At 43.6% G+C, this 16,768-nt stretch overlaps 1 protein-coding gene across 2 annotated transcripts; it reads left to right on the top strand.

Moving 5' to 3' along the window:
• Positions 1-1,000: 1,000 nt before the first annotated feature.
• On the top strand, positions 1,001-16,107 carry scn4bb (sodium channel, voltage-gated, type IV, beta b). Of its 2 annotated transcripts, none has more exons than XM_029700744.1 (6): positions 1,001-1,329; positions 1,672-1,989; positions 14,557-14,720; positions 14,971-15,193; positions 15,401-15,530; positions 15,717-16,107. In XM_029700744.1, exons 2-6 carry the CDS (start codon positions 1,911-1,913, stop codon positions 15,811-15,813), a joined length of 693 nt encoding a protein of 230 aa, XP_029556604.1. In that variant the 5' UTR covers positions 1,001-1,329; positions 1,672-1,910; the 3' UTR covers positions 15,814-16,107. The 2 variants fall into 2 exon arrangements, with proteins under 2 accessions (XP_029556604.1, XP_029556603.1); XM_029700743.1 differs by having other exon boundaries at positions 1,660-1,989.
• The last annotated feature ends 661 nt before the right edge of the window (positions 16,108-16,768 follow it).

Here is a 16,768-nt window from a genome sequence, read left to right as displayed (position 1 = left end):
AGGTACAGACCAGACATAACAGGAGTAAAATATGTTCACATTCTACAGTATAACTCAAGGGAGTGATTGATGAATGTATAATTTTGGGAATTTTTATAATTGGGACATTGTCACACAGGTTGCTGCAAAATAAAGAAAACACCAGCATACACTGTAAAGTGTCTTAATAGGGCGTTGGGCCACCACGAGCCACCAGAACAGCTTCAAGGATGCCTTGGCATAGATTCTACAAGTGTCTGGAACTCTATAGGAGGGCTGTGACACTATTCTTCCACGAGAAATTCCATAATTTGGTGTTTTGTTAATGGTGGTGGAAAACGCAGCTCCAGACTCTCCCATAAGTGTTGAATTGGGTTAAGATCTATTGACTGACACACACACACACACACACACAGACACCGACACACACACACACACACACACATACATACATACACACATCATGTAAACCCCCTATGCTCCTTTGAGACCCCTCTTTCAAAGTCACTGAGATTTCTTCTAACCATGGTAGCCAAAATAATCACTGGGCACACTAAGCATGTTGGGATGTTAATTGCTTAATTAACTCAGAAACCACACCTGTGTGGAAGCACCTGCTTTCAATATACTTTGTATCCCTCATTTACTCAAGTGTTTCCTTTATTTTGGCAGTTACCTATATATTATGTTGGATTCTGTTATATCTATTTCTACATCCAGGGTGTTTATAAATACAGGGTAGTGCGTAGTGGTGAGCCTGTCCCTGGTCTGTATTACAGCACCCCCTCCAACCTGCAGAACTCTCTGATCTCCATAAGCACTCTGACAAAATTGCCTGCGTCTGCATTCACACCCTGAGTCAAGAGAGGGGAGGGGGAGACAGAGGGAGACAGACAGGGAGGGAGGGGGGTTAAGAGGAGGAGAAGGAAGGGGGGGGGGAGAGAAGGGCAGGAAGGCACTGAGCCAAGAGAGAGAGAGCAGGGAAAAGTTGAGAGAGAGCCAGAGGGGCAGGCTAGCAGGCAAAGGGAAGAAGAAACTGGGGCTCTGCTATCCAGGAAGACTGTCCGATCCAGCAGCCATAAGTCACCGGGGCTACTGCATCAGCACTCTTTCTGTCCATCCTCTCTCTCTCTCTCTTTCTCTCTCTCTCTCTGACTGGGGCTGCAGCCTGCCTTTTTCTGCAGAGGAAGCCCTGGCTGGTGGAATCTACTTGAATGCACCCTGACTGACTGGCTGTGCGCAGTGATTCTCCCCTGCTCTGCTCTGCCGTGCGTTTGTCCTCACTGACTCAGCTGTGCTCTGTAGTCAGCCTGCTGGTCCAGCCTCTTGGGAACACAGCCACAGGAAGAGGTATGGTGCAGTACTGTCTCACACTGCGCACACAGTGTTTTACATCCACTTTACTCTCTCTCTCTCTCCCCCCTTCTCTCTCTCTCTTTCTTCTCTCTCTCTATTTTCTCTCGTCTTTCTCTCTCTCTCTCGCTCTGTCTTAAATTCTCACTATTTCTGCTCCTCTCTCTCTCAGTTTAGGAGTGCTCTCTGAAGGATCATAGCTGATTGACTTAGTTTGTCTTGAGTTTGTTTTTAAGTCTGCACCCTCTTCCCTGACACCCCACCCCACCCCACCCTCCCCATTCTCACTCTTCCTCTCTTTCTGCATGCCCTCTGTCTAACCGGCAGTCCTTCTGACAGGAGTGTTGTGGGGCTGGAAGGCAGACGCACCACAACCAGGACTGGCTAACAACACAGTGGGACGTGGTACCTCGGTTGGGATCAGATCAGACACCCAGGCACAACACACAACTAGACCAGTAGGACTCTGGGTTACATCCACCTGACCACCAGAGGAGGTTTTGACGGGATAACTCCAGCCCAACGGACCCCGGGCTGGATCCCACAGCAGGGGGTGTTTTGGACGGGTTCAGACTGCCATGGAAGTCCAGGGGAGTGGGGCTGAGCAGCCCAGGTCCAGGTGGCTGTTCTCCAGCCTGATCATCACTCTGCTGCTCAGTAAGACCTCTCTGTCTCAGTCATGTATCTCCCTAGTGCTTCTTTTTCATCCATTCCCTTTCTCTCTCTTAAGTAAAGACATTTTCCCAATTCCGCAAGCACAACTGCCCTGTTGTGTACTATGAAACATTTACTGTATTTGCTGTGTGATGTCATTTTGTCATTCCATAGAGTGAACTCAACGTGTTAAACCTTGCTCTCAGTGCAGAGTGATTGGCAATACTGTGGCAGCTGGCTTTTCACTGTGTGGATAGATTGAAACTTGGTATCAGAGTTTTATTTGTGTGGTGGCTCGAAAACGCTGTTAGTTTGCATGCTGAAGTATGTTTGATGGATAACTGGGCATACGTAACCACAGAATTACATATAGAATAGTGATTTTATAATCTCATTTTACATAACAACATGAATCCAAGTTTATCAAAGCTGCAGCAGTGGTGTCTCTTCAGAGGTGTGTCACTAGATATGTCATCCACAGTATTATTATGCAGGGCCACAAGCAGTCTATCATAGGAGTAGTATTCATAAGAATTAAAAGGGCTAAAATAAATAAATGACTTTATTGATGTCAGACATTTACATTTACACATAATTTTACTTTGCCATTACTGTAAACACAAAACTAAGAGCTTTGTACAACATGGAGTTACTGCATTGATTTTTCTTTAGCTTTTACCTCGGAGTCAAGTTGGTTCCGGGTAACAATATCAGTGTGATGAAAGGAGTCAAGTAATTTTTAATTGTTTTTATTTTTATTTAACCTTTATTTAACTAGGCAAGTCAGTTAAGAACAAATTTTTATTTACAATGATGGCCTGCCAAAAGGCAAAAGGCCTCCTGCGGGGACAGGGGCTGGGATTAAAAATAAATAAAATAAAAATATAGGAAAAAACACATCACGACAAGAAAAACAACACAACACAACATAAAGAGAGACCTAACAGCATGACAACACAGCATGGTAGCAACACAACATGACAACAACATGGTAGCAACACAACATGGCAGCAGCACAACATGGTAGCAACACAAAACATGGTACAAACATTATTGGGCACAGACAACTGCACAAAGGGCAAGAAGGTAGAGACAATACATCACGCAAAGCAGCCACAACTGTCAGTAAGAGTGTCCATGATTGAGTCTTTGAATGAAGAGATTGAGATAAAACTGTCCAGTTTGAGTGTTTGTTGCAACTCATTCCAGTCGCCAGCTGCAGCAAACTGAAAAGAGGAGCGACCCAGGGATGTGTGTGCTTTGGGGACCTTTAACAGAATGTGACTGGCAGAATGGATGTTGTATGTAGAGGATGAGGGCTGCATGAGATATCTCAGATGGGGGAGTGAGGCCTAAGAGGGTTTTATAAATAAGCATCAACCAGTGGGTCTTGCGACGGGTATACGAAGTACAGTGATATGTCCTATAAGGAGCGTTGGTGGCAAATCTGATGGCCGAATGGTAAAGATCATCTAATGAAAGTAGTCAGGTTGTTTCTGGGTAACAACATCAGTGTGATGAAAGGAGTCAGGTTGTTTCTGGGTAACAACATCAGTGTGATGAAAGGAGTCAGGTTGTTTCCGGGTAACAACATCAGTGTGATGAAAGGAGTCAGGTTGTTTCTGGGTAACAACATCAGTGTGATGAAAGGAGTCAGGTTGTTTCCGGGTAACAACATCAGTGTGATGAAAGGAGTCAGGTTGTTTCTGGGTAACAACATCAGTGTGATGAAAGTAGTCAGGTTGTTTCTGGGTAACAACATCAGTGTGAGGAAAGGAGTCAGGTTGTTTCTGGGTAACAACATCAGTGTGATGAAAGGAGTCAGGTTGTTTCTGTGTAACAACATCAGTGTGATGAAAGGAGTCAGGTTGTTTCTGGGTAACAACATCAGTGTGATGAAAGGAGTCAGGTTGTTTCTGGGTAACAACATCAGTGTGATGAAAGGAGTCAGGTTGTTTCCGGGTAACAACATCAGTGTGATGAAAGGAGTCAGGTTGTTTCCGGGTAACAACATCAGTGTGATGAAAGTAGTCAGGTTGTTTCCGGGTAACAACATCAGTGTGATGAAAGGAGTCAGGTTGTTTCCGGGTAACAACATCAGTGTGATGAAAGGAGTCAGGTGGTTTCTGGGTAACAACATCAGTGTGATGAAAGGAGTCAGGTTGTTTCCGGGTAACAACATCAGTGTGATGAAAGGAGTCAGGTTGTTTCTGTGTAACAACATCAGTGTGATGAAAGTAGTCAGGTTGTTTCTGGGTAACAACATCAGTGTGATGAAAGGAGTCAGGTTGTTTCCGGGTAACAACATCAGTGTGATGAAAGTAGTCAGGTTGTTTCTGGGTAACAACATCAGTGTGATGAAAGGAGTCAGGTTGTTTCTGGGTAACAACATCAGTGTGATGAAAGGAGTCAGGTTGTTTCTGGGTAACAACATCAGTGTGATGAAAGGAGTCAGGTTGTTTCTGGGTAACAACATCAGTGTGATGAAAGGAGTCAGGTTGTTTCTGGGTAACAACATCAGTGTGATGAAAGGAGTCAGGTTGTTTCCGGGTAACAACATCAGTGCGATGAAAGGAGTCAGGTTGTTTCTGGGTAACAACATCAGTGTGATGAAAGGAGTCAGGTTGTTTCTGGGTAACAACATCAGTGTGATGAAAGTAGTCAGGTTGTTTCCGGTTAACAACATCAGTGTGATGAAAGAAGTCAGGTTGTTTCCGGGTAACAACATCATTGTGATGAAAGGAGTCAGGTTGTTTCCGGGTAACAACATCAGTGTGATGAAAGGAGTCAGGTTGTTTCTGGGTAACAACATCAGTGTGATGAAAGGAGTCAGGTTGTTTCTGGGTAACAACATCAGTGTGATGAAAGGAGTCAGGTTGTTTCTGGGTAACAACATCAGTGTGATGAAAGGAGTCAGGTTGTTTCTGGGTAACAACATCAGTGTGATGAAAGTAGGCAGGTTGTTTCCGGGTAACAACATCAGTGTGATGAAAGGAGCCAGGTTGTTTCCGGGTAACAACATCAGTGTGATGAAAGGAGTCAGGTTGTTTCTGGGTAACAACATCAGTGTGATGAAAGAAGTCAGGTTGTTTCTGGGTAACAACATCAGTGTGATGAAAGTAGTCAGGTTGTTTCCGGTTAACAACATCAGTGTGATGAAAGGAGTCAGGTTGTTTCCGGGTAACAACATCAGTATGATGAAAGGAGTCAGGTTGTTTCTGGGTAACAACATCAGTGTGATGAAAGGAGTCAGGTTGTTTCTGGGTAACAACATCAGTGTGATGAAAGGAGTCAGGTTGTTTCTGGGTAACAACATCAGTGTGATGAATGGAGTCAGGTTGTTTCTGGGTAACAACATCAGTGTGATGAAAGTAGTCAGGTTTTTTCCGGGTAACAACATCACTGTGATGAAAGGAGTCAGGTTGTTTCTGGGTAACAACATCAGTGTGATGAAAGTAGTCAGGTTGTTTCCGGTTAACAACATCAGTGTGATGAAAGGAGTCAGGTTGTTTCCGGGTAACAACATCAGTGTGATGAAAGGAGTCAGGATGTTTCTGGGTAACAACATCAGTGTGATGAAAGGAGTCAGGTTGTTTCTGGGTAACAACATCAGTGTGATGAAAGGAGTCAGGTTGTTTCTGGGTAACAACATCAGTGTGATGAATGGAGTCAGGTTGTTTCTGGGTAACAACATCAGTGTGATGAAAATAGTCAGGTTGTTTCCGGGTAACAACATCACTGTGATGAAAGGAGTCAGGTTGTTTCTAGGTAACAACATCAGTGTGATGAAAGTAGTCAGGTTGTTTCTGGGTGACAACATCAGTGTGATGAAAGGAGTCAGGTTGTTTCTGGGTAACAACATCAGTGTGATGAAAGGAGTCAGGTTGTTTCTGGGTAACAACATCAGTGTGATGAAAGGAGTCAGGTTGTTTCTGGGTAACAACATCAGTGTGATGAAAGTAGTCAGGTTGTTTCTGGGTAACAACATCAGTGTGATGAAAGGAGTCAGGTTGTTTCCGGTTAACAACATCAGTGTGATGAAAGGAGTCAGGTTGTTTCCGGGTAACAACATCAGTGTGATGAAAGGAGTCAGGTTGTTTCCGGGTAACAACATCAGTGTGATGAAAGGAGTCAGGTTGTTTCCGGGTAACAACATCAGTGTCATGAAAGGAGTCAGGTTGTTTCTGGGTAACAACATCAGTGTGATGAAAGGAGTCAGGTTGTTTCCGGGTAACAACATCACTGTGATGAAAGGAGTCAGGTTGTTTCTAGGTAACAACATCAGTGTGATGAAAGTAGTCAGGTTGTTTCTGAGTGACAACATCAGTATGATGAAAGGAGTCAGGTTGTTTCTGGGTAACAACATCAGTGTGATGAAAGGAGTCAGGTTGTTTCTGGGTAACAACATCAGTGTGATGAAAGGAGTCAGGTTGTTTCTGGGTAACAACATCAGTGTGATGAAAGTAGTCAGGTTGTTTCCGGGTAACGACATCAGTGTGATGAAAGGAGTCAGGTTGTTTCTGGGTAACAACATCAGTGTGATGAAAGGAGTCAGGTTGTTTCTGGGTAACAACATCAGTGTGATGAAAGTAGGCAGGTTGTTTCCGGGTAACAACATCAGTGTGATGAAAGGAGTCAGGTTGTTTCCGGGTAACAACATCAGTGTGATGAAAGGAGTCAGGTTGTTTCTGGGTAACAACATCAGTGTGATGAAAGGAGTCAGGTTGTTTCTGGGTAACAACATCAGTGTGATGAAAGTAGTCAGGTTGTTTCCGGTTATCAACATCAGTGTGATGAAAGGAGTCAGGTTGTTTCCGGGTAACAACATCAGTATGATGAAAGGAGTCAGGTTGTTTCTGGGTAACAACATCAGTGTGATGAAAGGAGTCAGGTTGTTTCTGGGTAACAACATCAGTGTGATGAAAGGAGTCAGGTTGTTTCCGGGTAACAACATCAGTGTGATGAATGGAGTCAGGTTGTTTCTGGGTAACAACATCAGTGTGATGAAAGTAGTCAGGTTGTTTCCGGGTAACAACATCACTGTGATGAAAGGAGTCAGGTTGTTTCTGGGTAACAACATCAGTGTGATGAAAGTAGTCAGGTTGTTTCCGGTTAACAACATCAGTGTGATGAAAGGAGTCAGGTTGTTTCCGGGTAACAACATCAGTGTGATGAAAGGAGTCAGGTTGTTTCTGGGTAACAACATCAGTGTGATGAAAGGAGTCAGGTTGTTTCTGGGTAACAACATCAGTGTGATGAAAGGAGTCAGGTTGTTTCTGGGTAACAACATCAGTGTGATGAATGGAGTCAGGTTGTTTCTGGGTAACAACATCAGTGTGATGAAAATAATCAGGTTGTTTCCGGGTAACAACATCACTGTGATGAAAGGAGTCAGGTTGTTTCTAGGTAACAACATCAGTGTGATGAAAGTAGTCAGGTTGTTTCTGGGTGACAACATCAGTGTGATGAAAGGAGTCAGGTTGTTTCCGGGTGACAACATCAGTGTGATGAAAGGAGTCAGGTTGTTTCCGGGTAACAACATCAGTGTGATGAAAGGAGTCAAGTTGTTTCCAGTTAACAACATCAGTGTGATGAAAGGAGTCAGGTTGTTTCTGGGTAACAACATCAGTGTGATGAAAGGAGTCAGGTTGTTTCTGGGTAACAACATCAGTGTGATGAAAGGAGTCAGGTTGTTTCTGGGTAACAACATCAGTGTGATGAAAGTAGTCAGGTTGTTTCTGGGTAACAACATCAGTGTGATGAAAGGAGTCAGGTTGTTTCCGGTTAACAACATCAGTGTGATGAAAGGAGTCAGGTTGTTTCCGGGTAACAACATCAGTGTGATGAAAGGAGTCAGGTTGTTTCCGGGTACCAACATCAGTGTGATGAAAGGAGTCAGGTTGTTTCTGGGTAACAACATCAGTGTCATGAAAGGAGTCAGGTTGTTTCTGGGTAACAACATCAGTGTGATGAAAGGAGTCAGGTTGTTTCTGGGTAACAACATCAGTGTGATGAAAGTAGTCAGGTTTTTTCCGGGTAACAACATCAGTGTGATGAAAGGAGTCAGGTTGTTTCTGTGTAACAACATCAGTGTGATGAAAGGAGTCAGGTTGTTTCTGGGTAACAACATCAGTGTGATGAAAGGAGTCAGGTTGTTTCTGGGTAACAACATCAGTGTGATGAAAGGAGTCAGGTTGTTTCCGGGTAACAACATCAGTGTGATGAAAGGAGTCAGGTTGTTTCCGGGTAACAACATCAGTGTGATGAAAGGAGTCAGGTTGTTTCCAGGTAACAACATCAGTGTGATGAAAGGAGTCAGGTTGTTTCTGGGTAACAACATCAGTGTGATGAAAGGAGTCAGGTTGTTTCTGGGTAACAACATCAGTGTGATGAAAGGAGTCAGGTTGTTTCTGGGTAACAACATCAGTGTGATGAATGGAGTCAGGTTGTTTCTGGGTAACAACATCAGTGTGATGAAAGTAGTCAGGTTGTTTCCGGGTAACAACATCACTGTGATGAAAGGAGTCAGGTTGTTTCTAGGTAACAACATCAGTGTGATGAAAGTAGTCAGGTTGTTTCTGGGTGACAACATCAGTGTGATGAAAGGAGTCAGGTTGTTTCCGGGTGACAACATCAGTGTGATGAAAGGAGTCAGGTTGTTTCCGGGTAACAACATCAGTGTGATGAAAGGAGTCAGGTTGTTTCCGGGTAACAACATCAGTGTGATGAAAGGAGTCAGGTTGTTTCCAGTTAACAACATCAGTGTGATGAAAGGAGTCAGGTTGTTTCCGGGTAACAACATCAGTGTGATGAAAGGAGTCAGGTTGTTTCTGGGTAACAACATCAGTGTGATGAAAGGAGTCAGGTTGTTTCTGGGTAACAACATCAGTGTGATGAAAGGAGTCAGGTTGTTTCCGGTTAACAACATCAGTGTGATGAAAGGAGTCAGGTTGTTTCCGGGTAACAACATCAGTGTGATGAAAGGAGTCAGGTTGTTTCCGGGTAACAACATCAGTGTGATGAAAGGAGTCAGGTTGTTTCCGGTTAACAACATCAGTGTGATGAAAGTAGTCAGGTTGTTTCCGGGTAACAACATCAGTGTGATGAAAGTAGTCAGGTTGTTTCCGGGTAACAACATCAGTGTGATGAAAGAAGTCAGGTTGTTTCCGGGTAACAACATCAGTGTGATGAAAGGAGTCAGGTTGTTTCCGGGTAACAACATCAGTGTGATGAAAGGAGTCAGGTTGTTTCCGGGTAACAACATCAGTGTGATGAAAGGAGTCAGGTTGTTTCCGGGTATCAACATCAGTGTGATGAAAGGAGTCAGGTTGTTTCTGGGTAACAACATCAGTGAGATGAAAGTAGTCAGGTTGTTTCTGGGTAACAACATCAGTGTGATGAAAGGAGTCAGGTTGTTTCCGGGTAACAACATCAGTGTGATGAAAGTAGTCAGGTTGTTTCTGGGTAACAACATCAGTGTGATGAAAGGAGTCAGGTTGTTTCCTGGTAACAACATCAGTGTGATGAAAGTAGTCAGGTTGTTTCTGGGTAACAACATCAGTGTGATGAAAGTAGTCAGGTTGTTTCCGGGTAACAACATCAGTGTGATGAAAGGAGTCAGGTTGTTTCCGGGTAACAACATCAGTGTGATGAAAGTAGTCAGGTTGTTTCCGGGTGACAACATCAGTGTGATGAAAGGAGTCAGGTTGTTTCTGGGTGACAACATCAGTGTGATGAAAGTAGTCAGGTTGTTTCTGGGTAACAACATCAGTGTGATGAAAGTAGTCAGGTTGTTTCTGGGTAACAACATCAGTGTGATGAAAGTAGTCAGGTTGTTTCTGGGTAACAACATCAGTGTGATGAAAGGAGTCAGGTTTTTTCTGGGTAACAACATCAGTGTGATGAAAGTAGTCAGGTTGTTTCCGGGTAACAACATCAGTGTGATGAAAGTAGTCAGGTTGTTTCTGGGTAACAACATCAGTGTGGTGAAAGTAGTCAGGTTGTTTCTGGGTGACAACATCAGTGTGATGAAAGGAGTCAGGTTGTTTCTGGGTAACAACATCAGTGTGATGAAAGGAGTCAGGTTGTTTCTGGGTAACAACATCAGTGTGATGAAAGTAGTCCGGTTGTTTCTGGGTAACAACATCAGTGTGATGAAAGGAGTCATGTTGTTTCCGGGTAACAACATCAGTGTGATGAAAGGAGTCAGGTTGTTTCCGGGTAACAACATCAGTGTGATGAAAGGAGTCAGGTTGTTTCCGGGTGACACCATCAGTGTGATGAAAGTAGTCAGGTTGTTTCCGGGTGACAACAAAGGTGTGATGAAAGTAGTCAGGTTGTTTCTGGGTGACAACATCAGTGTGATGAAAGGAGTCAGGTTGTTTCCGGGTGACAACATCAGTGTGATGAAAGTAGTCAGGTTGTTTCTGTGTAACAACATCAGTGTGATGAAAGTAGTCATGTTGTTTCTGGGTAACAACATCAGTGTGATGAAAGTAGTCAGGTTGTTTCTGGGTAAGAACATCAGTGTGATGAAAGGAGTCAGGTTGTTTCTGTGTAACAACATCAGTGTGATGAAAGTAGTCAGGTTGTTTCTGGGTAACAACATCAGTGTGATGAAAGTAGTCAGGTTGTTTCTGGGTAACAACATCAGTGTGATGAAAGGAGTCAGGTTGTTTCTGGGTAACAACATCAGTGTGATGAAAGGAGTCAGGTTGTTTCCGGGTAACAACATCAGTGTGATGAAAGTAGTCAGGTTGTTTCTGGGTAACAACATCAGTGTGATGAAAGTAGTCAGGTTGTTTCTGGGTGACAACATCAGTGTGATGAAAGGAGTCAGGTTGTTTCTGGGTAACAACATCAGTGTGATGAAAGTAGTCCGGTTGTTTCTGGGTAACAACATCAGTGTGATGAAAGGAGTCAGGTTGTTTCCGGGTAACAACATCAGTGTGATGAAAGGAGTCAGGTTGTTTCCGGGTAACAACATCAGTGTGATGAAAGGAGTCAGGTTGTTTCCGGGTGACAACATCAGTGTGATGAAAGTAGTCAGGTTGTTTCCGGGTGACAACATCAGTGTGATGAAAGTAGTCAGGTTGTTTCTGGGTAACAACATCAGTGTGATGAAAGTAGTCAGGTTGTTTCCGGGTAACAACATCAGTGTGATGAAAGGAGTCAGGTTGTTTCCGGGTAACAACATCAGTGTGATGAAAGGAGTCAGGTTGTTTCCGGGTAACAACATCAGTGTGATGAAAGGAGTCAGGTTGTTTCCGGGTGACAACATCAGTGTGATGAAAGTAGTCAGGTTGTTTCTGTGTAACAACATCAGTGTGATGAAAGTAGTCATGTTGTTTCTGGGTAACAACATCAGTGTGATGAAAGTAGTCAGGTTGTTTCTGGGTAAGAACATCAGTGTGATGAAAGTAGCAGGTTGTTTCTGGGTAACAACATCAGTGTGATGAAAGGAGTCAGGTTGTTTCCGGGTGACAACATCAGTGTGATGAAAGTAGTCAGGTTGTTTCTGTGTAACAACATCAGTGTGATGAAAGTAGTCATGTTGTTTCTGGGTAACAACATCAGTGTGATGAAAGTAGTCAGGTTGTTTCTGGGTAACAACATCAGTGTGATGAAAGTAGTCAGGTTGTTTCTGGGTAACAACATCAGTGTGATGAAAGAAGTCAGGTTGTTTCCGGGTAACAACATCAGTGTGATGAAAGGAGTCAGGTTGTTTCTGGGTAACAACATCAGTGTGATGAAAGGAGTCAGGTTGTTTCCGGGTAACAACGTCAGTGTGATGAGAAGGTCCCCTGCAGACCCAGGTGAATAGATTAATAATGCAGTGGGGAAATGGGAACTGCTCTGAGATGAAGGGAGGGTAGCAGCATCTGTTATGTGAATTATCAGGGTAATAATATCAGGGTCATAATACCCTGTTCGTTCTAACAGACAGCTGGACAGATCAGGAGCTGTTTGCCAGGCTCAGTCATGCTCTGAGCCAACAGTACCGCAGGATCAGTCCAGCAGTACACCCTGCACCTCCCTCCGCCCCCCTGAAGCCCAATTCACCATCTTAGCCAAATAATGTGCCTCGTTGGCTGCAATTAAACTATTTCATAAGCACACGATTGCTGGGTCATGTAGGACATGAAGGCTGATAGTTTTGAGGATTTGCTGAATAAATAAAGGTTGGTCTAAAATGTTAGTGGTTCTATGGATTGTATAGTTGTACAGGTAGGTCTATGAAGTGTCATGCTTGATGTGTTCTTGAAAGTGACACATGTAGGTTAGGAAGTAGAAAGCCATTAGATCAGAAACTCAATGTAGACTGCTGCTGACACAATCCATAGGGGAGTCTAGGAGGGTCTTTTTCTGGGAGTCGCCACGTAAGATATCCTGGTTTAGCTCTGAATGGAGAATGGCATGGGCTTGAGTCCTCCTTCCTGTATCTGTCTTACTTTCTTTTTCCTCTCTCAAAGTTATCTAGCCCCTTTGAGCCATATCCTGTATAACTTCAGTTACCACTATACAGTATGTTAATGGTCACCAAACAGCAGAGAAAATATACAGACAGAGAGATGCAGAGGCAAGAGTAGAATCGCAATGCAGAGTATCAGAGAAAGAATATGAGCGAGAAAAAGGAGAGAGAACCAAATGACAGTGAAAGAAATGGAGGGTGAAGGACAAAAGAGAGAGTGAGAAAGAGAGGTGCATCTGCCCTGAGTGAGTTTCTGCAGAATCACTGTGCTGCATTGGGTCAGAGAGAGAGAGAGTGTGTGTGAGTCATTTCGAAGGAATTATGCATTCATACATATGTTCTCCCTCACTGTGCAGCCCACACTACATCCTTATATTGTCCCAAACTGCAGGGGGAGGGGCTTGTCCTAACCTGACCTTGAGTCGGTTATTGATGATGTCACACAGCTGAGGGGTGATGTAAAAACAGGCGGAGGAATTTTGAGGAATGGGGGCTGCAGAGGGACAAACAGAGCAAGAGAAAATGGGACAGAAGGGACAGGACAGGTAATACTGTTGTTTAGGGAATTGGAGGAGAGGACAGACTGGGCAGAGGGAGAAAGTGTGGGAGCAGCATTACTGTATAGTCCCAGTGAGTGTATGTAACCAGACTAACCATCCATCATCTTTATGTCCACTTCAGAAGTGTTGGTGTCGGCATTATCTGGATTGTGTAAAGAGGTAGTGGGACCTGCGTTATTTAGATTCCCTTAAAGAGGGAGATGAGCCTGAACTCATTTGATAATTACTGAGTTTAATGAGCCTGCATTAAGTTAAATGGCCTCACAACATCCCAAACACTGTAATAAAATACCACACACACACACACACACACACACACACACACACACACACACTTGTAACTGTACATAACATGCCTGATGTAAATACAAACTCCTACATAATTGTACAATCAATCACAAACAGTGTGAGCATGCACATACAAACAGTAATGGAAACTTTATTTAATACTTTTTACCAACTTACAGACAGACAGACAGACAGACAGACAGACAGACAGACAGACAGACAGACAGACAGACAGTCTCTATCTCACTCTTCCTATTTTGTCCCCCCTCTTTCCCTTGTTCTCCTTCACCCTATATCTCACTGTGTCAGGTCTGTGGGTCTGTTCCATAACATTACTGCAGACCTAAGTGTGTGTGGTCTGTGAATTGGGTAGACAGTGTTTGTACGTGTGTGTGCGTGCATGCGTGTGTGTGTGTTTGTGGCGGGTGTGCATGCAAATGCATGTATGGAAGTGTATATACTTGTCATATCTTACTGCAATATGCACAATATGCACTGTACAATAGTTAAACTTAAGTGTATGTTTCAGTGGTAAAATGGGTTATTGTTCAGATGTTTCGTTGTTCCTATCTTTCTGTCAGTAACTATCTGGGGTAAGGTCAAAGGGAAACGTCAGAAGCAGAGATTATATTGACCCTCTGTTGAGGTCAGACAGTCTTCAAATGCCTGATAGTTTTCAGGGTCAGTTAAGAAGGGATAGGTTAGAGGGGGTAGGGGATTATCACTCAATTGTTTTTGACAAGCTCTATGTCAATGGATGAGCTATAGTAACCTGGGAATGGACCAGGGATACATCTCTCTCTCTCTCTCTCTCTCTCTCCTCCCTCCCCTCTTTCACAGAGTGCAGCAACATTTTACACGATTGTAAAATAGAGGAGCTGGCTTGTTGTGCACTTGTTAAGTAAAATAGATAATATTTCGGGAACAATTTAATTCTGGAAACAGTATTCATTGAAATGTGGAAACCACATGAGTAGACGGTGTACTTTCCTTTCTAACTCAGGTGTGTGTTGTCTTTTCCCTCTCTGGATTTCTCAGGAGTATTGTGTACTACCTTATAGATTCTCCCTCCCTCCCAAGTGTGTGTTGTTTTTTCCCTCTCTGGATTTCTCAGGAGTATTGTGTACTACCTTATAGATTCTGCCCCCCTCCCTCCCTCTCTCCCTCCCAGGTGTGTGTTGTTTTTTCCCTCTTTGGATTTCTCAGGAGTATTGTGTACTACCTTATAGATTCTGCCCCCCTCCCTCCCAGGTGTGTGGTCTGCTCAGGGCCTGGAGATGTCCACAGGGAAGGTCCCATTCATGGAGGCGCTGAACGGCAGTACTGTGCTGCTACCCTGCACCTATGCCAGCTGTATCGGCATCAAAAACCTTTACTTCAACTGGCAGTACAATGACAACGGCACTATGCAGAAGGTGGGTCAAAACTGGCCTGGCCCACTAAAATACAACAGCCACACAATTGCAGTCATTCATGTCAGCTCAGATGTCACACAGACAGGGCCAGGGCTGTGGGGAGGTCAAATTTTCAACTGTTCTAATTTAGGTGGTGTAGACCAATAGTTTTCTGCATCACTAAGGGATATCTCTAATGTGAGTGTTTTGATTGGAGTTGTGGTCAGATATTGCGTGTGTGAGATGATTGATGGCTGCCTGGTCCTCTCAGGTTTGTGAGTCAGTGATTCCGTCAGACGGGATGGATCCTCATCCAGTGAGTATCTACCGAGAGCGGGTGGAGTTTATCGGCACCAGTGATCACAACAACATCTCCATCCTGCTATGGAACATCACCTTTGAGGACGAGGGCCAGTACACCTGCTTCGGACGCAACCCCAAAGAGAAGGGCAAGAACCACAGCGCTATCTTTACCCTTGTCGTGGTGGACGAGTGTGAGTATTAACTAGCGTTCTCTTTGCTTTACTCCAGGCAGGCAGTGCAGGTGTTCTGGTGCTAAACTTGGAAATGCTGGGCGGGTAGTCGGGTACCATAAGCAACAATGTCTAGATGTGTTGTGCTGTGTAGACGATGCACTGTAGTTAGCTAATGTCTGTCTGATCAGCGTCTACCTTCTCTCCTCCCTGGTTCCTTCTCTGCAGTACGAGTGGTGGACAACACTCTCACCATCATAATTGCTTCTGCAGTGGGCGGAGCCATCGCCCTGCTGATGACTTTCATGCTGGTGAAGAACTTCATCCTTTTCGTTCTCTTCAAAATCGAGGAGAGGAAGTGAGTAAGACAGATAGAGCCATGGAGACCAACTGGCCATCCACACAGAGAAACACCTTTAGCTCATCTCAGTGCCCCCAAACTGTAGTAAAGCATCAATACAGTCAGGCTACAATGATAAAATTACGTGGAAAAAACAGGTGTCTCTTCTAACCCTCCTCTCTCCTCTGCTCCTCCCGTCCACAGAAAGATCGAGTGCCTTGTACAATCTTCCTCAGCTGATGAAACAAACAATGTCTCAGGATCCAAAACTTCAAAACCACTGACACCAAAGAAGAAATAAGAGTACTTGCATGTATGTACATCCATATATAAATATACAGTTATATCTATGCATATACTGTATTTTTATCCATAAACATGTGACTCCATGGGCAGGTTTCTTGGGCAGGTTTTTTGGACTGAGAAGCACGTCTGATGGAGAGTCTTCATTGAAAGTGTTTGTTAGTCCAATAAGCTTAGGCTGTGTCCGGGAAACCTCCCCCATATGTTCAAGTTGATATATCCTTTTTTTTTAATTAAGAACTGAACCTAGGACTGTTTTTCATATGATATTAAAAAGAAAATAGAATCTTAAGTCGGGGAAAAATGCTATGTAATAACGCTGTTTAAACTGTGCTGGATCCTACTCCTCTCTTCACTAACCAACCCCACTGCCCTGGGTTCAACTGAAACTGTCTACAAAATCAAATATATGGGATATTATTCACAGTTTAATTCAATCTCGAGTGGCATTCTGCCACTTCAGATCAGCTTTAGTCCTATTGCATAATACCACTGATTCGCATCAAGTTTAGTTTAGTGCTGTTTAGAATACAATATTAACTCTGCTATTCCTAAAGTAATTCATTAACCCTGTTGCATCATATTTAGAAACTAGGGTCTCTAAAGGGTTTTGCTGCGGTGCGGAGTGAGAAAGGATCCAGTTCAGAACATAATACATTTTCTTTGCTTGATATAATACACTGGTGCCTGTTATCGCTTCTATCTTCCTCTGCTGGTAGGAAGACTAAATACTGCAAAACCATTTACCAAGCGCAGCAAAACGCAAAGGAATAATACTACAAGCTGATGAATGAAATGATAGACAATCCCTTAACCAACCCCCTAGAAAGAGGAATAAACCTCTAATAATGCTGCTTTCAAGACAAATAACCTTAATGCATTTATAAGCATGTGAAACCCCAAGGCAGATGTAGAGACACAATGCTTGACAATAGAAATGTACTCTCTTGTGT

The sequence above is a fragment of the Salmo trutta genome, chromosome 19 (assembly GCF_901001165.1).
Source record: "Salmo trutta chromosome 19, fSalTru1.1, whole genome shotgun sequence".
In the NCBI taxonomy this organism is placed as follows: domain Eukaryota; kingdom Metazoa; phylum Chordata; class Actinopteri; order Salmoniformes; family Salmonidae; genus Salmo; species Salmo trutta.
This window is presented reverse-complemented; position numbering and strand designations above follow the sequence as displayed.